This window comes from Procambarus clarkii, chromosome 77, assembly GCF_040958095.1.
Source record: "Procambarus clarkii isolate CNS0578487 chromosome 77, FALCON_Pclarkii_2.0, whole genome shotgun sequence".
Lineage (NCBI taxonomy): Eukaryota > Metazoa > Arthropoda > Malacostraca > Decapoda > Cambaridae > Procambarus > Procambarus clarkii.
The window spans coordinates 16368131-16393223 of record NC_091226.1 but is presented as its reverse complement, the minus strand read 5'-3'; the positions used below and the strand labels follow the sequence as shown (position 1 = coordinate 16393223).

Below are 25093 nucleotides of genomic sequence, written 5' to 3'. Positions count from 1 at the left end.
TATGTACATATGTATACTGCCATGTATGTACATATGTATACTGCCATGTATGTACATATGTATACTGCCATGTATGTACATATGTATACTGCCATGTATGTACATATGTATACTGCCATGTATGTACATATGTATACTGCCATGTATGTACATATGTACTTCCGCACATATGGAAACCATTTAAGTACAAATTATACAGTAAGATAAAAAACATTATCAGTTATAGAGAATATATTTACACAAACATATGTTACAATATATACAGAGATAAAAACATCCTTCGCTGTTAGATGAACCAGAAAATAAATAGAAAGTAAAAATATATATATATCTATATTTACAACGACCGTGTTCACTGTTCACTGAACAAGGTGAACAGTGAACATTCGGCCTTGTAATGACACCAAATATCATTAGGTAAACATATTAAAATTTGTAAAAGTAAAGAGAGTTTTGAATAAAAGTATAAAATACTGATTGAGTAATTATTGATCTGTGGGAAGAAGTGAGTAGAGAAGGGAAGAGATAGAGAGATGGAGAAGAACAGGGAAAACATTGTAGAGAGAAATATAGGATAAGAAGGTTCTAGAGGGGGAAAGAGAAATGGAACAGGAAAAACATTGTAGAGAGAAATAGAGGATAAGAAGGTTCTAGAGGGGGAAAGAGAAATGGAACAGGAAAAAGATTGTCAAGGAAAGGGAAAGGAACCAACAGGAGAAGACTGGAAGAGAAATGAGGAAAATCAAGAAAATGAGCCCAAAAGCTGTGAATGGGTAAGAAAAATCAAGAAAATGAGCCCAAAAGCTGTGAATGGGTAAGAAAAATCAAGAAAATGAGCCCAAAAGCTGTGAATGGGTAAGAAAAATCAAGAAAATGAGCCCAAAAGCTGGGTAAGAAAAAGCATGCTGGATGCGGGCTCACCATAGCCCGTGCTACTTGGAACTTTTTGTTCATAGCTGAATCTACAACAACAACAGCATGCTGAAACAAATGTCGAAAATAAATCAAAGCACAAAATTTCGCCTCAATCAGTGTAGACTTACGTAGAAGAAATAGGTAAATAAACAGCTTTCAATGCCACTGTGGTACACCATGATATAAATGACTTGAAACTTCTTGGATAGTCTTAAAGAATACTTCTAACCGCTCTAAGAACCACAGGATTACACGAGCACTGAAAACGGAGTTTATTGCACACATAGACAATAATACAACATGCATTTATTAAGAGCCAATGGTAATAAATTCATACATCATATACGCGCTAATCATACATCATAATACAGTGGGCCTGATGGCCCTTTCATCTTCTGTCTGAACATAGCAGACCTGCTGGGGTTATCTGTGGCCAGCTGCGGCCAGCTGGGGTTACCTGTGACCAGCTGGGGTCACCTGTGGCCAGCTGGGGTCATCTGTGGCCAGCTGGGGTCATCTGTGGCCAGCTGGGGTCATCTGTGGCCAGCTGGGGTCATCTGTGGCCAGCTGGGGTTACCTGCGGCCAGCTGGGGTCACCTGTGACCAGCTGGGGTCACATGTGACCAGCTGGGATCACCTGTAGCCAGCTGTGGTCACCTGTAGCCAGCTGTGGTCACCTGCGGCCAGCTGGGGTCACCTGCGGCCAGCTGGGGTCACCTGCGGCCAGCTGGGGTCACCTGTGGCCAGCTGGGGTCACCTGTGGCCAGCTGTGGTCACCTGTGGCCAGCTAGGGTCACCTGCGGCCAGCTAGGGTCACCTACGGCCAGTTGGGGTCACCTGCGGCCAGCTGTGGTTACCTGGTACCAGCTGCGGTTACCTGCGGCCAGTTGGGGTCACCTGCGACCAGCTGCGGTTACCTGCGGCCAGTTGGGGTCACCTGCGGCCAGTTGGGGTCACCTGCGGCCAGTTGGGGTCACCTGCGGCCAGTTGGGGTCACCTGCGGCCAGCTGGGGTCACCTGCGGCCAGCTAGGGTCACCTGCGGCCAGCTGGGGTCACCTGTAGCCAGTTTTGATCAGTTTCGTAATTTATATTCTCTTACGCCTTATGAAATTCACTGAGGTTCCTTAAAATGATTCGTGGGGTAGTCTATAAGCCCCCTGGAATTGACTCTAGTAACGAGGAGTGACCTAATGAGCTCGTTAGGTCAGCTGGGATCACGTAGTTTCAGCTGGGATCACGTTAAGATCCTGTGAAGCACGTGAGCTCAGGCTACGGAGTGGAGGGAGGTGCATAGCACATACACACACCACTGCACCGATACGCTATGTGACTTCACATTTTGTTGCCTATGTGTACACATTGAGATGTCACCCTGGAATGTTCTGGAGTTGTGGGGGGGGGTAGATGGGAGAGGGGGGATCGAAGAGGGATATACTGCACAGTGCAACGATGGCTCCGCTCCCTCAGGTGGCAATTGATTAGCTTCTCACGATTCGAAGTTGTAGATGTCATGAGAAAGAATAATCCTCGTTGCTGGAGACTCAGGGAATGGCCTTGAGAGCCAAAGGGAAGGGCAATGTGACCTCGAAACTTGAAGTCATTGATGTGTCGCTGGTCGGAGCTCTACTGTGGAGCTTAGGTCATGATCTGATGGGTCATCTGATGGGCCGCCATGTCCCCATAGTGGTTCCAGTATGACATATAGTGGGCCGGATCCCACTGGTGATGGGGCGGCATCATAGCTTGATCCCGTCGCTGCTGTTCGCAAGCGGCCATTGCCTGATTCATCGCCATCATGTCCTTGGACGGATGAGCTGGTGGAGACACCATCATGTCCCGTGGAGCCGACATCATAGGAGACGTCATCTCCCCGTGGCTCGATACCGTTGGAGTTTGAGACTGTGGGCGGTCGTCGGGCGGAGGAGAAAGTGGGCCACCGTCGGGTCCGACAGACGACGGTGGCTGATCGTGACCATGGTCTGTGGTGGCTGGAGAGCTTGGTGATTCAGGCCCGTTCGACACCATCTGTGACAAGTTGGCTCCCAGATCTGCAGCAATTTCAGCAGCGTCGACTCCCGGCAGCTGGCCGTTCTGAGCCGCCTTGTAAAGCTTCTTATACTTGGACCTGCGGTTCTGAAACCAGATCTTAACCTGCAAAAGGAATAAAAATGAAACATTAGTTCTAAATTGTAAACGTAATAAATTATTATATACATCTACATATTTAGTTTGTGATATGCATGATATTATCCAGTTTTTATTTTATTTAAATGTGGCTTGTACTGTTAATTGTAATTAAGTATTACTAGAGCTACGAAATATGTAAACAATAAATTTTTGTTATATATATATATATATATAAATATATATATATATATATATATATATATATATATATATATATATATATATATCCGTCATTCAAATAATCCCTATTGTGGTTTTAAGAGTTTCTGGTGCATTGTGAATTTAAGCCGGGCCAGACACGCCCCGGGGTCGACAGATTAGTGGGCAGGGATGCCCTTGGGGACATCTGGTGGATGCCCTGAACCCTGGGGGGACAGGGGGATGGGTGGCGGGGAGGGGGGACAGGTGAGAGAGAGAGTAGGCCTACCTTCGGCAGCTACCTGGAGGGCCCACAAAGTCAGGTAAAGGCATATATAATGAGACACTGTCTAGTTCCCACGTCGCCGCCGTCATCGCTTCCTGCGGCGTTGGGTCTTAGGGTGCTAACTGCCCTGTTTATCTGCTAACTGCCCTGTTATCGCTGAGAATCTATACACTCCGGGAACGACCTTAAGCCTCGTAATTCGGTAGTTAACTCTGATGTCTTCGTGTGCTTGAGACTCGATTGTAATTATGTTACACTAAGACCAGAATGTTGTGCGGATTTTTAAGACATACTTAAGACAGGAGTTTCTTGAAGGTGAGTACTCCAAGCACTTGAGCTAGACGGTAGAGCGACGGTTTTGCTTCATGCAGGTCGGGGTTCAATCCCCGACCGTCCACAAGTGGTTGGGCACCATTCCTTTCCCCCCGTCCCATCCCAAATCCTTATCATGACCCCTTCCCAGTGCTATTTAGTCATGATGGCTTGGTGCTTTCCTCTTATTCATTTTATATGAGGGCGAGTATGTCAATGTGGAGCAATACTCGCGACATTAAAAGTCACAACAGGAGTCTAATTCCTTCCTCGCGCTTCTAACCGCGTCAGTGTGGCTGTGTCGAAGATACACAAAAATTGACAAATGCTTCCCTCACCTCTCCTGTTTCTTCTGTGTACTCGCCAAGGTGCGTGGACCCTTGGCTGTCTGGGTTCGAATCCTTCAGGGGTGAGGAGTTTTATATATATATGTGTGTGTAAATCACGAAAATTAACGTCTCGTAGCCTGGTGGATAGCGCGCAGGACTCGTAATTCTGTGGCGCGGGTTCGATTCCCGCACGAGGCAGAAACAAATGGGCAAAGTTTCTTTCACCCTGAAGGCCCCTGTTACCTAGCAGTAAATAGGTACCTGGGTGTTAGTCAGCTGTCACGGGCTGCTTCCTGGGGGTGGAGGCCTGGTCGAGGACCGGGCCGCGGGGACACTAAAGCCCCGAAATCATCTCAAGATAACGTGATGAGAAATGTGTCAGTGTCAGAACACGGAGGATGTCTGACATCAAGAATTAAAACAGGAATTTCCTTAAGTACTTTCGTATATTAATACATCAGAAGGAATGATTTACAGGTCAAGTATTGGACATATATAGGTAGGAGAGAGTGGTGGAGTGAGGTGAGGGACAATGAAAAATGAATGTGAATTAGGTAGACAGAAATATGAGTCGCATATGAACTGCAGAAGGCCTATTGGCCCATACGATGCAGCTTCTATCCATACCCACCAACAGGCCCACACATGGATAATACACCATGGATAAATGGTGTATTAGGGCCCACACATCCCTGGAAACACAAACCGAAACTGTCTCTATTTTCCGCTTGTTACAACTTGAAAAAAAGTTGTTATATCTTGGCTTAACGTGTTTATGACGTATTAGAACATTGTTACAACCTGCTATACTCGTTGTTATAACTGGTTAGGTGGTGTTAAAACTTGTTCGAACGTTGTACCAACGTCGTAGTTTCGGTGTGTGTTTGGCGGGATGGATAATACACCATTTGGTCACCATTTGGTCCGGGAGACATCTCCCGTCTCGCAGGGTGCAGTCGCACCTCCACAGATCTCCAGTATCAGCTCTTGATACTGGTAATGGCTCAAAAGGGCCACCACTTACGGGCTATTCATGCCCGTGCCACCTTTTGGGTGGCTTAATCTTTATCAATCAATCAATCAATGGATAATAATAGCAAAAGATAGTAAATATTAACAATGAATTAGTGAGACAAATGTGTACCAATGATCCTACTCAAATCGCCCTTTAATTGATCTATCAAAAATGGATCTTAAGTCAGGTCTTTATCCTGATCTCTTCCCAGTGAAGACTTGGCACTTTCCTATCAATTCCCTTCCCTTACTCCATGAATACAACTCCATGTATACAACCTCCTCCCCTCCCCCCTCTCTCACTCTATCTGCTTCCGGTTAGGGCATAACATGTATACAAATGCTTCTCCCGGTTTAGCTGCGATAGGTCAAGATGGAACAAGTTGATATCCGGGCATCCAGGCCGCCCGATACCACCCGTGATACCAGCCCGATACAAGGGTAGATTGTACCCAACGACTCCCTGCCCGTCTAGTACCGTCTACCCCCTTCCCATCTCCGGCCGTATGTGGAAAAGTGGGAGAGAAAGATGGCGTGTGTCGACGGAACAGTATAGGATAAAGGTAGCGAGTGTCAGAGGGACAGAAGATGGAAGGGGGGAACAATGGATGGTGATAGGGAAGGAGGAGTGCGTGGAAAAGAAGTCAGGTGTGACTACATTGTGGGAGGGGATGGGTGAGTGAGGTGTAGATGTGGCAAGGATAAGGGATAGTCTTGGGGGTGTGTGTCGGCGCGGTGGAAGGGAAGGGATGGGGGTCTGGGGGCACAGCAAGGGACAATATGTTGTGATAGGTGGAACAGTGAGGGTTTTCATGGAAAGGGGCGGGACACAGACATTTGTCGGCACAGGAAAACGAAGGAACGTGGGGAAGAAAGACAGGTTATTGCGGAACGGGAGGAAAGGGAAGGGTTTAATGACACTGAGAAGGAAAGGTGTGTAGGTATGGGGTGGAATATAGAGTAGGGAAGGATGGGAAGGTATGGGATAGAGGGAAAAGGAGGATATATGTTTATACATACAGTTATACCCAGGTCTTTCTCTTCAACCTTCCCCATTCAAACCTCTCTTCCATTCTTCCCATTGTCTGTTTGTTTTTACTAATAACTCAACAGAAATCATGCAAAGTGGTTTACACTTGACTCCAGGAAAATGGGGGGGGGGCCGTCTTTGTAGATGCTAATATTTCTTAAAGCATTTAACGTAGGCCTACCCAGACCAGCCTATGTCTGTCTACTCAAGCAGACCATTCCCCCTGCAAATATGCGTGAGGGTAGTATTAAGCATCTGGCCCCCATCTTTAGATAACCAGATATTCTTGCTTTTATAGTATAGATATTCTTTAAAAACAATCTACATTATACCTTGAGGTGTTTCCGGGGCTTAGCGTCCCCGCGGCCCGGTCGTCGAGCCTCTATCATGCCAACAAGAGAGAGAGAGCTTGAAGAACATGTGAAGAACTCTAATAAAACCTCTCCTCGACGCTAGGTTCGACAGAAGACCACAGCCAGCGGTCAATAAAAGAGTTACCCCTCCTACCACCTTCAAGGCGTTGTAAATAAATCCATTCTCACGACTTCGTCTGCCCAGTGGGTAATCTCATCTTCATATCAGATTTCACACAATGGGGGATTCCAAGCGTAAACTCAAGTCGCTCCACACAGACGATTCGTTTTATCGGGTCTTATCGGAATATTGAAGCCGGGGTTGAAGAGTAGACAGGTTGACTAACATCCTAATGATGACATTCGTTGCCTAGAGCTTATGAAAACTAGATTGAAATTGAAATTGAAATAAGTTTATTGAGGTAAAATACACACAAAGGGATGAGGTAGCTCAAGCTATTCTCACCCCGTTCAGTACATCGTGTTAATACATACATAGACACACATCACAAACAATAAACATATTACCAAACGTTCTGAGAGATAAACATATACATTTCCTCCTTTACACAAGTAGTATGGTATCAGACGTATACACAAATACTTTTATGACCTAGGTATACTGTATAGACAGAAAACTAGATATTTGAACAAATCCACAAGGGCCGTGACGAGGATTCGAACTTGCGAACCTAGATATTTGACCTCTTATTTTCGTAAGGTTAAGATAGGGTTAAGTTGGATATTAAAGAGTATAGGTTATCTTGAGATGATTTCGGGGCTTTAGTGTCCCCGCGGCCCGGTCCTCGACCAGGCCTCCACCCCCAGGAAGCAGCCCGTGACAGCTGACTAACACCCAGGTACCTATTTTACTGCTAGGTAACAGGGGCATAGGGTGAAAGAAACTCTGCCCATTGTTTCTCGCCGGCGCCTGGGATCGAACCCAGGACCACAGGATCACAAGTACCGCATGCTGTCCGCTCGGCCGACCGGCTCCCTAGGGACACATACATCTGTCAGGACCAGGGATTATCAGGCTGCGAGCAGCCGCGTGCAACAGCCTGGTTGACCAGTCCAGCAACCAGGAGGCCTGGTCGACGACCGGGCCGCGGGGACGCTAAGCCCCGGAACCAGCTCAAGGTTAGGAGGGTGATTAAGTGAAGCAGGAACGTGTAGAGTGAATTAGTGTGCTGGGAACGACTAAAGGAAAGTTAATTAATAGAAGGAAGGAATCGGTGTGAGAATAACATGACCTCATCCCTTTGTGTGTATTTTATCTCAATAAACTTATTTCAATTTCAATTTCAAAAGAGGGGAAGGAAGCGATAGAAATGCATCTTGAATAAGAAAAACAGACACGAAGAAAGAGATTCAGGGAATGAAATTGGTAAATACTTTAAGGTTTACAGCTTGGCTGAATCTCCGCCACAGAGATGGGTTTTATATTCACGGTTTCTGTCTGTCTGTCTGTCTGTCTGTCTGTCTGTCGTCGTCCGCACAATGAAGGGAGTGAAAGTTGACTTTTTCCTACTTTCATGGACGCTGTCATAGCCAGCTGTGCATGGTAAAAAGTATATATATATATATATATATATATATATATATATATATATATATATATATATATATACTGTGGCAGAGGCAGAAACAAATCGGTTTCTTTCGCCCTGGTGCCCCTGTTCACCTAGCAGTAAATAGGTACCGGGGAGTTAGACAGCTGCTACGGGCTGCTTCCTGGAGATGTGTGTGTGTATGTGCACGTGTAAGATAAATATATGTAGTATACATAATAAAAGAAAAATCAATTGGTTAGAAAGGCGGGGTCCAAGAGCTAGTAGCTCGATTTTGCAGAGACAAATAGTAAATACACACACACACACACATAGAGAATGCTTACCTATCAGTCCTTGCGGGGGTTGAGCTCTGGCTCTTTGGTCCCGCCTCTCAACCGTCAATCAACTGGTGTACAGGTTCCTGAGCCTACTGGACTCTATCATATCTACACTTGACACTGTATATGGAGTCAGCCTCCACCACATGTGAGTGTGTGTGTGTGTGTGTGTGTGTGTGTGTGTGTGTGTGTGTGTGTGTGTGTGTGTGTGTGTGCGTGTGTGCGTGCGGGGAGTGGGTGCGGGGGGCCAACTTCTCAAGGCGGGCGGTCAAAGACTCAGTTCTCCTGCCTTTTGTTTCAACGACCATTTATCCTTCAGCAAGTCTGTCAGGTCCCGCCCCTTCCTTCAGCACCAGACCTAACACACACACACACACACACACACACACACACACACACACACACACACACGCGTGCGCCCGCACATGTCCCTCAGGACGCTTCGAAAGTCTCCCTCATCTGGCCATAAACTTGATTACTGAAGCTCATTCACCCAGATACTCATGAGTCACACTCACTCACTATAGCATGAGTCACACTCACTATATCATGAGTCACACTCTCATACCCTCCTTGCTTCCAGGGGCCAGCTACGAAGCAGTTACGCAAGTACTTACGAACTTGGAGCCAGATTCACGAAGCAGTTACACAAGCACTTACGAACGTGTACATCTTTCCTCAATCTTTGACGCCTTTGGTTATATTTATTAAACAGTTTACAAGCGTGAAAACTTGCCAATCAACTGTTGTTATTGTTATAAACAGCCTCCTGGTGCTTCGGAGCTCATTAACTGTTTAATAATTGTAAACAAAGCCGCCAAAGATTGAGAAAAGATGGACAGGTTCGTAAGTTCTTGCGTAACTGCTTCGTGAATCTGGTCCAAGGTTCGTAAGTGCTTGCGTAACTTCTTTATGAATCTAGCGCCTGATTTCTATTCCAATAAGTCTCTTAATTCACTGTTTCACATGATGCAATAGACAAATTTCCATATATATCTCAACACGAACTTCTCAATTAAAAACACAAGTCACTGAAAATAATGCAATATTATTTTCGCACCTTCAAACTACAAAAAAAAAAAAAATCCACAAGGGCCGTGACGAGGATTCGAACCTGCGTCCGAGAGCATCCCAGACACTGCCTTAATCGACTGATTAAAAAATACATCGACTGTTACAAAAAATACATTTACGGTACTCCATCAATACAGTAGAAGCTCCTAGAGCCCTCCTCTCGAATAAACTGGAATGTGTTTTGAAATATGCTATAGGAAGAGAGAGAGAGGAAGTACTCTCTCTCGCAACCACTTCCCCGCCGGCACTCGGATGGTAATCTTGGGCTTAGCATTTTATCAAATCACCTCCTTCTTTGGAGCACATGTGAGGAACACAAATGCGAACAAGCCTGAATGGTCCTTAGGGCTATATGCAATATGTATATCCAGGACTTTATACATATAGTCTCCCGGACTATATGTATAAAGGTTGGAATAAAGAAGGTGAAGATAAAAGTCTTAAGTCTTACTCTGGGTAAGACTGAGGGAGTGGAGGAGGCGGGACTTGCCAACGACCTTAAGTCCAGATGACCATTTATATGTGGCCAAGAATATTCTCTCCTGCCAAGAATTCTTGGCCGAATCTTTTAAAGTCTTAAGACTACTGTTCCGCATATGAGATTAAGGAAAGGCTTTAGGGAACACAAGAACATCATTGCCATTAGCAGACGAGGAGTCACAATAACGTGGCTGAAGTATGTTGACCAGACCACACACTAGAAATTGAAGGGACGACGACGTTTCGGTCCGTCCTGGACCATCACAATCGACTTGAGAATGGTCCAGGACGGACCGAAACGTCGTCGTCCCTTCAATTTCTAGTGTGTGGTCTGGTCATCATTGCCATTACCCACTGGTATATTTTACGTCCAATATACCTCCTGCTTCACTAAGTATGACCCTTGAGAGACGAGACAAGCACAACATACAAGTATATTTCACACATTATACCATTCCTTCAGAAAATGCTTAGGGACCTAGTAAAATAGGTACCTGGGTGTTAGTCAGCTGTCACGGGTTGCTTCCTGGGGGTGGAGGCCTGGTCGAGGACCGGGCCGCGGGGACACTAAAAAGCCCCGAAATCATCTCAAGATAACCTATAACCTATGTTTAAAGTCGAGTATACCAAAGAATAAATCTTGTTATACCAGCAATTTCACTACTTCGTGTACAGAGCTGTATACAGCTGTATACAGCTGTATACAGCTGTATACAGCTGTATACAGGATGATTTAGTATACACTCTGTTGTATACTAAATCATCAGCTTTGCAAAATGCGTCGATATTTCTGGATAAAATGTATGATGCAACTTATACAACACCACAGACGGCTTGCGTGGCTCATACAACTTTTTTTTCCATCACGGGTAATGTATAAAGTTGCGCAGACTCTTCCCCTTCCATAAGTTAGTGTAGAGAGCTTGGATTATCAAGAGATAAGCCACGAAGTGAGCTCCGGCCTCGTGTCGGCAAGTTGAAAGACAATTCAAGATGTTTATGTCTTATCCTCTGGAATAGGCGAGGGAAGTTGATGGAGCAAATGTATGGTAAAGAGGAAATGAAGGATAGTTCTGGGTGGTAAGGGTGGTGGAGACTAATGGGCAGGAAGGGACGAAGGGTAATGGAGGAGAGGTTCGGGACAGGTAACTGACCAATATCCATTATTTCCCTAAAAGGCATTAGGAAACACAACAAAATCAATGTGAGAGAAGACAGGGTGTCCATTGATGAAGTCTCTTGTGTTTACCTCACCGCTACCATTAGGCACCATTCCTTTCCCTCCGTCCCATCCCAAATCCTTAGCCTGGCCCCTTCCCAGTGCTATATAGTTGTAATGGCTTGACGCTTTCCCCTGATGGGAGACATCTCCCGTCACGTAGGGTGCAGTCGCACCTCCACAGATCTCCAATATCAGCTCTTGATACTGGTAATGGCTCAAAAGGGCCACCACTTACGGGATATTCATGCCCGTGCCACCTTTTGGGTGGCTTAATCTTCATCAATCAATCAATCGCTTCCCCCTGATAGTTCCTTCCTTCTCATTACTCTCCATCCTACCTCAGGCCCTTCTCTCTCTCTCAGGACTGTGGTCTCTTCTCTCAAGATCTTAGGAGGATTCTTGTTAACAAATCCACAAGGGTCGTGACGAGGATTCGAACCTGCGTCCAAGGACTGGTTTGTGCCTCGGAGAGGCTACGGGATTCAGTAAGTTCAGTAGAACTTCGGTTTCAACCCTTTTAACCCTGTCGTAGCTCAGTCGATTAAGGCAGTGTCTGGGATGCTCCCGGACGCAGGTTCGAATCCTCGTCACGGCCCTTGTGGATTTGTTCACTGAGAAATATAATACCATACTCAAATGTAGATATAATAGAGCCCATTAGACTTGGAGAGTTGACTGACGGGACCAAAGAGCCGAAGCTGAACCGCAAGCATATTACGTAAGTACACATAGCAACTCACCTCTCCTCTGTTACCTAGCAGTAAAATAGGTACCTGGGAGTTAGTCAGCTGTCACGGGCTGCTTCCTGGGGGTCGAGGCCTGGTCGAGGACCGGGCCGCGGGGACACTAAAGCCCCGAAATCATCTCAAGATAACCTCCTCAGACTAACCCTTTCCATCCCATCCCCCTAATCAACCCTCTCCTCCCTGTTCCACCGCAGCCCTCTGGTCTAACCAGCACTACCTCTCCCACCTGGAGCCTGTCCCTCGGGTCCAAGACCCACCACACTGCCCAACCACCTCTCCCACCGCCACATGGTTGACCTCTTCACGCCACCCACCTCGCTATCAGCGCTTTTTTTTCAGATATATACAAGAGTTGTTACATTCTTGTAGAGCCACTAGTACGCGTAGCGTTTCGGGCAGGTCCCTGGAATACGATCCCCGCCGTTACAACCGTTACGTTGTTACAACCAAGTACACATTTTACTGTTGCGTTAAACAGAGGCTACAGTTAAGGAATTGCGCCCAGTAAATCCTCCCCGGCCAGGATACGAACCCATGACATAGCGCTCGCGGAACGCCAGGCGAGTGTCTTACCACTACACCACGGAGACTGAAGGCTTCTCTCTTCTTGTTTATTATCTTTTTTATCGCACCGTTTGTTCTGGCGAGCAGTTCACGAGTATGTGTTGTGGTGTAAGGTGCAGCAAAAGGTTTCCCCATTTTGCACCCGCAAGATAACGTAAGCTTTTAAGGGTTGATAAATGTTAATCTTCTTGTTTGAGGAGCTGTTCACTTGAGACAGTTAAGCAAGTCCCAGCTGTGTCTGGGTACAAGTGACAGGATGAACAACCCAGCGGGTTTTCTTCCTATTGGGGAGTGTTGTACATGCTCCTATGGCGGTGTGTTCACTCACAGGATGAGTGGCGCTGCCCAATACTGTCACTATGGCGGTGTGTCCACTTACAGGATGAGTGACGCTGCCCAATACTGTCACTATGGCGGTGTGTCCACTCACAGGATGAGTGACGCTGCCCAATACTGTCACTATGGCGGTGTGTCCACTTACAGGATGAGTGACGCTGCCCAATACTGTCACTATGGCGGTGTGTCCACTCACAGGATGAGTGACGCTGCCCAATACTGTCACTATGGCGGTGTGTTCACTCACAGGATGAGTGGCGCTGCCCAATACTGTCACTATGGCGGTGTGTCCACTCACAGGATGAGTGACGCTGCCCAATACTGTCACTATGGTGGTGTGTCCACTCACAAGATGAGTGGCGCTGCCCAATACTGTCACTATGGCGGTGTGTCCACTCACAGGATGAGTGGCGCTGCCCAATACTGTCACTATGGCGGTGTGTTCACTCACAGGATGAGTGGCGCTGCCCAATACTGTCACTATGGCGGTGTGTCCACTCACAGGATGAGTGGCGCTGCCCAATACTGTCACTATGGCGGTGTGTTCACTCACAGGATGAGTGGCGCTGCCCAATACTGTCACTATGGCGGTGTGTCCACTCACAGGATGAGTGACGCTGCCCAATACTGTCACTATGGCGGTGTGTCCACTCACAGGATGAGTGGCGCTGCCCAATACTGTCACTATGGCGGTGTGTCCACTCACAAGATGAGCGGCGCTGCCCAATACTGTCACTATGGCGGTGTGTCCACTCACAGGATGAGTGACGCTGCCCAATACTGTCACTATGGCGGTGTGTCCACTCACAGGATGAGTGACGCTGCCCAATAAACTCGCCCCTCGGGGCAAAATTTAAAATTTAAAATACACGCTCCTGGCACTTCGTCTGGCCAAGATTCAGTCTTTTTAATATTCCTGTGGCCAAGATTCAGTCATTTTGATATTCCTGTGGCCAAGATTCAGTCATTTTAATATTCCTGTGGCCAAGATTCAGTCATTTTAATATTCCTGTGGCCAAGATTCAGTCATTTTAATATTCCTGTGGCCAAGATTCAGTCTTTTTAATATTCCTGTGGCCAAGATTCAGTCTTTTTAATATTCCTGTGGCCAAGATTCAGTCATTTTAATATTCCTGTGGCCAAGATTCAGTCATTTTAATATTCCTGTGGCCAAGATTCAGTCATTTTAATATTCCTGTGGCCAAGATTCAGTCATTTTAATATTCCTGTGGCCAAGATTCAGTCTTTTTAATATTCCTGTGGCCAAAATTCAGTCTTTTTAATATTCCTGTGGCCAAGATTCAGTCATTTTAATATTCCTGTGGCCAAGATTCAGTCATTTTAATATTCCTGTGGCCAAGATTCAGTCTTTTTAATATTCCTGTGGCCAAGATTCAGTCTTTTTAATATTCCTGTGGCCAAGATTCAGTCATTTTAATATTCCTGTGGCCAAGATTCAGTCATTTTAATATTCCTGTGGCCAAGATTCAGTCTTTTTAATATTCCTGTGGCCAAAATTCAGTCTTTTTAATATTCCTGTGGCCAAGATTCAGTCATTTTAATATTCCTGTGGCCAAGATTCAGTCATTTTAATATTCCTGTGGCCAAGATTCAGTCATTTTAATATTCCTGTGGCCAAGATTCAGTCATTTTAATATTCCTGTGGCCAAGATTCAGTCTTTTTAATATTCCTGTGGCCAAAATTCAGTCTTTTTAATATTCCTGTGGCCAAGATTCAGTCATTTTAATATTCCTGTGGCCAAGATTCAGTCATTTTAATATTCCTGTGGCCAAGATTCAGTCTTTTTAATATTCCTGTGGCCAAGATTCAGTCTTTTTAATATTCCTGTGGCCAAGATTCAGTCATTTTAATATTCCTGTGGCCAAGATTCAGTCATTTTAATATTCCTGTGGCCAAGATTCAGTCTTTTTAATATTCCTGTGGCCAAAATTCAGTCTTTTTAATATTCCTGTGGCCAAGATTCAGTCATTTTAATATTCCTGTGGCCAAGATTCAGTCATTTTAATATTCCTGTGGCCAAGATTCAGTCATTTTAATATTCCTGTGGCCAAGATTCAGTCATTTTAATATTCCTGTGGCCAAGATTCAGCTATTTTAATATTCTTGTGACTAGTTAATTAGTAATTAGTTTGTTAGTAAATTAGTAATTAGTTAATTTGCAAGTTAAATACAAAATCTTTTCCGGTTTGTACAAATTCAATAATACCAATTTCTACTTTCTAATTGTGCATTAAGTCATATATGTACTATGGTCCTCATCGTTACTCTTAAAGTACTAACGAAACAGGTGGATCTGACTCTTGATTATCAGTCATTTGTATACAGATAATAATTTAGTAATGAGTATTATTATAAGGCAATTGGAACTATATAATTGTTTTTGTTGACTCTTGTTCCCCATACCAACAGCCATCAGTTCCGTGACTGGTAGAGAGGTATAGCTACTCTGGATATACTCTGGATATACTCTGGGTATACTCTGGATATACTCTGGATATACTCTGGATATGATGACTATCCTTAGTAGTCAGTCATGGTGTATTGCTTTGTACTGTCTTAGAGAAACTGCATCAGATCATCCGAGATCTCAAGCGGCTTTCTCTCTCTCTCTACTCTCTCTCTCTCTCTACTCTCTCTCTCTCTCTCTACTCTCACTACTCTCTCTCTCTACTCCCACTACTCTCTCTCTCTCTCTCTCTCTCTCTCTACTCCCACTACTCTCTCTCTCTCTCTCTCTACTCCCACTACTCTCTCTCTCTCTCTCTCTCTCTCTCTCTCTCTCTCTCTCTCTCTCTCTACTCCCACTACTCTCTCTCTCTCTCTCTACTCCCACTACTCTCTCTCTCTCTCTCTCTCTCTCTCTCTCTCTCTCTCTCTACTCCCACTACTCTCTCTCTCTCTCTCTTCTCTCTCTTCTCTCTCTCTCTACTCCCACTACTTTCTCTCTCTCTCTCTCTCTCTCTTCTCTCTCTCTCTACTCCCACTACTCTCTCTCTCTCTCTCTCTACTCCCACTACTCTCTCTCTCTCTCTTCTCTCTCTCTCTCTACTCCCACTACTCTCTCTCTCTCTCTCTCTCTCTCTCTCTCTCTCTCTCTCTCTACTCCCACTACTCTCTCTCTCTCTCTCTCTCTCTCTCTACTCCCACTACTCTCTCTCTCTCTACTCCCACTACTCTCTCTCTCTACTCCCACTACTCTCTCTCTCTATACTCCCACTACTCTCTCTCTCTCTCTCTCTCTCTCTCTCTCTCTCTCTCTCTCTCTCTCTCTCTCTCTCTCTCTCTCTCTCTACTCCCACTACTCTCTCTCTCTCTCTCTACTCTCTCTACTCTCTCTCTCTCTCTCTCAACTCCCTCTCTACTCCCCAATCTTCTCCATGTACCCCCCTCCCCAATCTTCTCCATGTACCCCCCTCCCCAATCTTCTCCATGTACCCCCCTCCCCAATCTTCTCCATGTACCCCCCTCCCCAATCTTGTAACTGGCGAATCTGAGCGGACATTTCCAAGCATTTAAAGCGTAACAGTGAACTTGCCTCCTTCCACACCAGAGTAATAAATTCAACAGCTTGAGCGCGTCGCCATAACAAAGGGGCGAGGGCTGGTGGCCGGGTCGACGGCCGCTCTGGACACGTAATTCTCATTATTTTCCCAAAGCCTAATAATCTAAAATGATATCGCGGAACGGTGGCCCCGAGGGAGGTGGAACAGGTGGAGAGGATGGGAGGGAGGTGGAACAGGTGGAGAGGATGGGAGGGAGGTGGAACAGGTGGAGAGGATGGGAGGGAGGTGGAACAGGTGGAGAGGATGGGAGGGAGGTGGAACAGGTGGAGAGGATGGGAGGGAGGTGGAACAGGTGGAGAGGATGGGAGGGAGGTGGAACAGGTGGAGAGGATGGAAGGGAGGTGGAACAGGTGGAGAGGATGGGAGGGAGGTGGAATATGGAGAGACGAGAGTGGGTAAGGAATGGAACTATATCAAAGATGGAGAATGGAAGAGGGGAAGATGATAGTGGAAGAGAGGTGAAGGTGAAATTAACAATTTAGGGGCCTCGTAGCCTGGTGGATAGCGCGCAGGACTCGTAATTCTGTGGCGCGGGTTCGATTCCCGCACGAAGCAGAAACAAATGGGCAAAGTTTCTTTCACCCTGAATGCCCCTGTTACTTAGCAGTAAATAGGTACCTGGGAGTTAGTCAGCTGTCACGGGCTGCTTCCTGGGGGTGGAGGCCTGGTCGAGGACCGGGCCGCGGGGACACTAAAGCCCCGAAATCATCTCAAGATAAACTCAAGATAAACAGAATATAACAGAAACAATTTTGTCCTCGTCCTCATTCAGCCCCGCTCCTGTGCCAGGTAAGTTACGGGCTCACCATAGCCCGTGCTACTTGCCCCGCTCCTGTGCCAGGTAAGTTACGGGCTCACCATAGCCCGTGCTACTTGGAACTTGTTCCGAGTAGCTGAATCTATAACAACAACAACATACTCGACTATGCAACAGCTGAATGGACAGCGCTTCGGATTCGTAGTCCTGAGGTTCCGGGTTCGATCCCCGGTGGAGGCGGAGACAAATGGCCACTTTCTTTCACCTAGATGCTCCTGTTCACCTAGCAGTAAATAGGTACCTGGGAGTTAGACAGCTGCTACGGGCTGCTTCCTGGGGGTGTGTAACAAAAAGGAGACCTGGTCGAGGACCGGGCCGCGGGGACGCTAAGCCCCGAAATCATCTCAAGATAACTGAGAGTCAATAACATAGTGGAGTCCAATCAAAGGGAGACATTATATGACAAGACGATGGCTAAAGTGATGCTACAGAATACTTAAAACCTACTTAAGTATACATTAGCCCAGCGCAAACTAGTGCGGGATCACCATAGCCCGTGCTACTTGGAACTTTTTGTTCCAAGTAGCGAATCTTAAACAACAACAGCGCAAACTGGTGAAGATATATTGCAAAAAAACAAAACTTTAGTTGCACATATATGCAACATTTATTTCCAGGTGTGGTCAAAGACCGGGCCACAGGGGACATTGATTCCCGGAACCAACAGGAAGCGGCCGAAACGCGAGTACTTACCTAATTGTGTCTATGGTATGCGAGATTCAGCTCTAGAGCCCCGCCTCGTAGTCATTGTATCTGGGGGTAATGAACAAACCCACAAGAGCCGTGATGTAGGTTCGAACCCTCGTCACGGCCCATGTGGATTTGTTCATTTGATGCATCAGGCTATTGTGATTTCTGTGTGTAACTCTGACGTAGGTTCGAACCCGTGTCACGGCCCTTGTGGATTTGTTCATTTGATGCATCAGGCTATTGTGATTTCTGTGTGTAACTCAGCCTCTAGTTTCAACTCATTCCATTTGCTAATCACTTTCAAGAAATAAACATTCATTGCAAATGATATAGTTTGTAAATGGTTTGAATTATTCATGCAGATGTATGATTGTTTGTTAAGTTCGGTCGTCAAGTGCTGTGCCAATCGGCCTTGACAGGTAATCAATCATTTGTTGGCATCTGACATGTCTCAACTACGTGTGAAGATACAAATTACGTATGAAGGAGGGAGAGAGAGAGAGAGAGAGAGAGAGAGAGAGAGAGAGAGAGAGAGAGAGAGAGAGAGAGAGAGAGAGAGAGAGAGAGAGAGAGAGACAGACAGAGACAGAAAGAGAGAGAAAGTGAGACAGACAGAAAGAGAGAGTGAGACAGAGTCAGAAAGAGAGAGACAGACAGATACAGAAAGAGAGAGAGAGTGAGACAAAGACAGAAAGAGAGAGAGAGAGAGAGTGTGAGTGAGTGAGTGAGAGAGAGAGAGAGAGAGAGAGAGAGAGAGAGAGAGAGAGAGAGAGAGAGAGAGAGAGAGAGAGAGAGAGAGAGCGAGAAAGAGCGACAGAGAGAGAGAGAGGAGGAGACAGGAAGAAGTGCGAAAGATGGAGAAAAAGATCAGAGATCTACCACCGATAGCGCCTAAGACCCCTGCTGGGGAACAAAGTACCTGATGCCTTTAACATGTAACTAATAGACCTTTCCCACTACCGTTCCATATCCCCCCTTCCCCCTACCCCCCTTTCCCTTGAAGATACCCACCACTTTCCCCAATAGTTTCGTTGTTTAAACTCTAATATTGCTCATGATAGCGTCTCAAATTCCATTTGGTTTCATCACCTCTCTCTCTTTTTCAGATATAAATAGCATTCGACATGCAAAAATTAAGTTTAATTTAAAGTTAGCAGTCAAAGACATCAATACATTGTTGTACATTAAGTGGGCACACTCCCATTCTTCAATTCTTCACCCCTTGTTCCGTTTCCAAACATGCCTAATCCCTTCGACAAAGCCGCGGCCCACCGTACATCACCCTCCATGACCAATCCATTACCAGGGGCTCAGCACAAAGCCAATCCTCTCCAGTCTTGAACAAACGAATCCTTAGAGCTTATATTTCGTCTTGTTCCACCAGGCATGGGGACAGCTCCCCCCCATAAGCAGATATTTGTTCTACCTGCATGTCAGTCACGGATATTAAGTCGTATTTTGATATATTTCAGGTAAACACACACACAATTGAATCTGAATTTCAGGTTTTTATCTCTATATAAATACAATTTAAACATGTAAACTTTCATTGTCATTATTTGTATACAGAATAGTATAATACTATACATATAATTGTTTTTTTTTTGTGTAATGACATTTTCAAATAAAGTTAAATATATATACACACATACCAAAAGAATAGGGGTAGTAGGAGAAGAAAATATCATTACTGAATTACTCATTCCATATGCCTCTTCATCTACATTTGTTACCCCATATACTACCCTATCTACATGTCATTCCACATGCCTCCATCTCTACATGTCATTCCACATACCCCCATCCCTACACATGTCATTCCACATACCCCCACCCCTACACATGTCATTCCACATACCCCCACCCCTACACATGTCATTCCACATACCCCCACCCCTACACATGTCATTCCACATACCCCCCATCCCTACACATGTCATTCCACATACCCCCACCCCTACACATGTCATTCCACATACCCCCACCCCTACACATGTCATTCCACATACCCCCCATCCCTACACATGTCATTCCACATACCCCCACCCCTACACATGTCATTCCACATACCCCCACCCCTACACATGTCATTCCACATACCCCCCATCCCTACACATGTCATTCCACATACCCCCACCCCTACACATGTCATTCCACATACCCCCACCCCTACACATGTCATTCCACATACCCCCCATCCCTACACATGTCATTCCACATACCCCCACCCCTACACATGTCATTCCACATACCCCCACCCCTACACATGTCATTCCACATACCCCCCATCCCTACACATGTCATTCCACATACCCCCACCCCTACACATGTCATTCCACATACCCCCCATCCCTACACATGTGCTTTCACATGCCAAGCTCTCGTCATCAAAATTATTCCACACCGGATAAAAGTCGCCGGAGCGTCCGACGCAGTCCAAACACGTCCGACGCAGTCCAAACACGTCGCACAGAATAGGCTCTCCTCCCCCGTCCATGTCTTAGACAAGCCGCCGACTACCACCCAAGGCACGACCACACACAACCTTCTTTCCCTCCACCGGGGAGTCGGAGACGCCGACGGAGTAGGCCCAAAAGGTTTCACAATTCATTAAGAGAGGTCAGTAGGTGACTTAGCGCCCCCTGTGGGCGGTCCGTGATGTTATGAAGATCTTGGACTTATGGGAAATAAGTTAAAAAATAATTAGAGTATTCTGATGGCTTTTGTTTGGAATAATTTCGTTTCATAATTTAAATCACATTATTTCTAGTCTATTTTCATGTGATAATCGATGAGTTTGTTGTGAAAGATTCGCTACCTGGAACAAAAAGTTCCAAGTAGCACAGGATATGGTGAGCCCGTAGAAAGGATGAGTCCTATGGTATAATTGTTAAGGAAGCTGTATTATCAATTACCATTTTCGTGCTAGGCGTATAAGACCACCATTTGCTTATGAGTATAATTATTTTCGTACGAAAAACATATAATTTAAATGTAGATTATCCAGTAATAAAATTATAAAAAGCTATTGATAAAGTGCAGACGAGGAGTCACAATAACGTGACTGAAGTATGTTGACCAAACCACACACTAAAAGTTGAAGGGACGACGACGTTTCGGTCCGTCCTGGACCATTCTCAAGTCACAATCGACTTAAGAATGGTCCAGGACGGACCGAAACGTCATCGTCCCTTCACCTTCTAGTGTGTTACAATCGACTTGAGAATGGTCCAGGACGGACCGAAACGTCGTCGTCCCTTCACCTTCTAGTATATCTCCTGGTCAACATAAAGTAAATTCATAAATTTAGACTTTAGAAAGCCCGAGATGCACTTGATATAAATTATACTGTCGTGAATTCTTATAGGTAAAACTAAGAGGGATCTAACATTATTCTTCTAGTATACAGATTACCCATCTCACCCCACCAGTGAGAACGACTTAGGTTCGAACCCTTTACAGAGTCGTAGTCCTGCACGGTCCGTTCACAGTGTACCGTGTACCGTGCACCCTGTCTAAGGGTAACCTTGGGTTAGATAAGTGTAGTATTATCACCATAACAAACTAGTAATGATTCCAAGTCTGTTTTTAGCAATTATTCCAAGTCTGTTTTTAGCAATTATTCCAAGTCTGTTTATAGCAATTATTCCAAGTCTGTTTACCAAAGAGGTGTGACGGTCGCACTGTCTTATATCAATGGAAACAAATCTAGTCTAACCTACCTCAACCCAACCTATCCTAAGATAACTTAAGCTAACCCAACCCAACCTATCCTAAGATAACTTAAGCTAACCCAACCCAACCTATCCTAAGATAACATAACCTAGCACAACCCAACCTATCCTAAGATAACCTAACCCAACCCAACCTATCCTAAGATAACCTAACCTAACCCAACTCAACCTATCCTAAGATAACCTAACCTAACCAAGCATAACCCAACGCATCCTAACCTAACCCAACCTATCCTAATATTATGCAACAAACTCAACAAAAACATTAAGTGAAAGTATAGTGAATCAGTACTCGCCTTCGCTCTGTCTGTAGTCGCAACGAGGAGGCCTGGTCGACGACCGGGCCGCGGGGACGCTAAGCCCCGGAAGCACCTCAAGGTAACCTCAAGGTAGGTAAGGTAGTTACTTCGGTAACAAACAAATTGCCAATACATGTTCACTATACACAGCCTGGTTGTAAAGCTTGATAAAGCTCTCTCTCTTAGGCAGTAGGGAGCCGGTCGCACAGACAGCACGCTGGACTTGTGATCCTGTGGTCCGGGGTTCGATCCCAGGCGCCGGCGAGAAACATTGGGCAGAGTTTCTTTCACCCTATGCCCCTGTTACCTAGCAGTATAATAGGTACCTGGGTGTTAGTCAGCTGTCACGGGCTGCTTCCTGAGGGTGGAGGCCTGGTCGAGGACCGGGCCGCGGGGACACAAAGCCCCGAAATCATCTCAAGATAGCCTTTAATGTGGCTTAAAGCAGTCGCGAGAAATATCAAGTGAATACGAGAAGTAAATAGTGGGTATGTTGGAAGTACATTCATATGATACTTTGAAGGCCAGGGTTCGATTCTAATATACAGCCTTACTATTTTTATCATATTTCAACTATTATACTAAAATACCTCATTTTTGGAGTAACAAACTAATAAACTTTAGATAAAAGAGAAAGATAAACCTATTTGATGTGAGATTTTAGAATCTTAAAAAAATAGGCTTTCACTCTATATTAGGCTTCCCCCCCCTCTTACCCATTAGGTTTCCCCTACCCCTCTTACCCATTAGGCTTCCCCTACCCCTCTTACCCATTAGGTTTCCCCTACCCCTCTTACCCATTAGGTTTCCCCTACCCCTCTTACCCATTGGGCTTCCCCTACCCCTCTTACCCATTAGGCTTCCCCTACCCCTCTTACCCATTAGGCTTCCCCTACCCCTCTTACCCATTAGGCTTCCCCTACCCCTCTTACCCATTAGGCTTCCCCTACCCCTCTTACCCATTGGGCTTCCCCTACCCCTCTTACCCATTAGGCTTCCCCTACCCCTCTTACCCATTAGGCTTCCCCTACCCCTCTTACCCATTAGGCTTCCCCTACCCCTCTTACCCATTGGGCTTCCCCTACCCCTCTTACCCATTAGGCTTCCCCTACCCCTCTTACCCATTAGGCTTCCCCTACCCCTCTTACCCATTAGGCTTGCCCTTAACAGGCACTTGCTCTCTGGGGAAACCTCTCCATCCTCCTGAACATCACCAACCTCTTCACAGGAAAATTAGGCTGGTGGGGGTAGGTAGGCTAGACATAACTCCTGTTTTTACTCTGAGCGCCTCACGCAAAACCAACACACACACCCACTGTAATACGATAATTACAGGCTTAATCGCAGTCGACGAAAAGATACACAATTCCCCAGCTAATTACCAAATTACTTTTCACAATAAAACGGGCTATTAATTAAGAAACCACGTCGTTCCATGCCATAATGAGGTGGACTATTAATTTCACATGGACATTAGACGATTGGCTGAGGCTATCTTGCGCAGGCTACGGCTTGAGAGTTTAAGAAGCTCATCATATCTCTTTTTTATTAGTACGGGCCGAGCGGACAGCACGCTGCACTTGTGATCCTGTGGTCCTGGGTTCGATCCCAGGCGCCGGCGAGAAACAATGGGCAGAGTTTCTTTCACCCTATGCCCCTGTTACCTAGCAGTAAAATAGGTACCTGGGTGTTAGTCAGCTGTGACTGGCTGCTTCCTGGGGGTGGAGGCCTGGTCGAGGACCGGGCCGCGGGGACACTAAAAAGCCCCGAAATCATCTCAAGATAACCCCAAGATAACGGGTGAGAGGTCTTAGCTCTTGTAGCGTCATTAGCATTGATTGTTTACATATCAGGGTAGTTACGGTGCCTCCTTTTAGGTTAATTAGTAAGGGATTTGCGGGTTATGGAAAGGGAACTAGATAATGGTAGGTATTTGGCATGAGAAGTTAGGAGTTAAGTTAGGATCAGCGGGTTAAAGTTACAGATATGTTGCTGGTGCTCGTGTTGTTGTTGTTGTTTGAGATTTAGCTAAGAACGAAATGTCCATGTAGCACGGGCTATGGTGATCCCGTAATTTGTTTATGCGCGCGCCACTTTATACTGGAGGTTATCTTGAGGTTATCTTGAGATGATTTCGGGGCTTTTTAGTGTCCCCGCGGCCCGGTCCTCGACCAGGCCTCCACCCCCAGGAAGCAGCCCGTGACAGCTGACTAACACCCAGGTACCTATTTTACTGCTAGGTAACAGGGGCATAGGGTGAAAGAAACTCTGCCCATTGTTTCTCGCCGGCGCCTGGGATCGAACCCAGGACCACAGGATCACAAGACCAGCGTGCTGTCCGCTCGGATGACCGGCTCCCTGGAGGCTACATACATGTCTTCTGACTGTTGTTTACACGTTTTCTGACTTATTTACACGTCTTCTCACTATTATTAACATGTTTTGTCTTGATTTTTCCCCAGAGCACAATCCGCTAATCATTTTACAACCAGGTCTTCAATTACTGCTGAGTAAGCAAAGAAAAGATCCGTGCCAAATCGTCCGTTCATGGCCGGGGCTCGAACCGGGTCGTTCTCGATTGCAAAGGAGAGGAAGCTATCCATTTCACTTCGAAGTGGATAGCTATCCACTTGGAAGCTATCCATTTCACTTCGAAGTGGATAGCTATCCACTTGGAAGCTATCCACTTCACTTCGAAGTGGATAGCTATCCACTTCACTTCGAAGTGGATAGCTATCCACTTGGAAGCTATCCACTTCACTTCGAAGTGGATAGCTATCCACTTGGAAGCTATCCACTTCACAATAGGGAGCTTGACTCACTCACTCACTTATTCACGTGGGTGTAAGCGAGCGAGATAGTGGAGAGACACTTAAGGCAACGAGTGCATTTTAAAGTGTGTTTATGGACTCTGACGTGTTGCGAGAAGTGCCTTAAGTAGAGGTGAAGTGGGAGTAGTGGTGGGTGAACCAGAGTTGTTAGTTGTTTAAGATTCGCTACTCAGAACGATAAGTTCCAGTAGCACGGGCTACGGTGAGCCCGTATGAACCAGAGGTGGAGAAGGTAGAGAAGCAGTGGTGAAAGTGGCAC

The 25093-nt window shown here is 45.9% G+C and overlaps 1 protein-coding gene across 1 annotated transcript; it reads right to left on the bottom strand.

Annotated features, from left to right (window-relative positions):
* Window positions 1-213: 213 nt before the first annotated feature.
* Window positions 214-20467, bottom strand: LOC123750094 (homeotic protein distal-less). Its single transcript, XM_069314008.1, has 2 exons — window positions 20327-20467; window positions 214-3067 (listed from the first exon to the last, which is right to left on the bottom strand). Exons 1-2 carry the CDS (start codon window positions 20465-20467, stop codon window positions 2552-2554), a joined length of 657 nt encoding a protein of 218 aa, XP_069170109.1. The 3' UTR covers window positions 214-2551.
* Window positions 20468-25093: the final 4626 nt, after the last annotated feature.

Coding starts and splice junctions, on each gene's coding strand:
- LOC123750094 (XM_069314008.1), bottom strand. CDS start 20,467: ATGGACGGGGGAGGAGAGCCTATTCTGTGCGACGTGTTTGGACTGCGT. Junction 3,068..20,326: donor TGGCATGTGAAAGCACATGT/GTAGGGATGGGG, acceptor TTCCTTTTGCAG/GTTAAGATCTGGTTTCAGAA.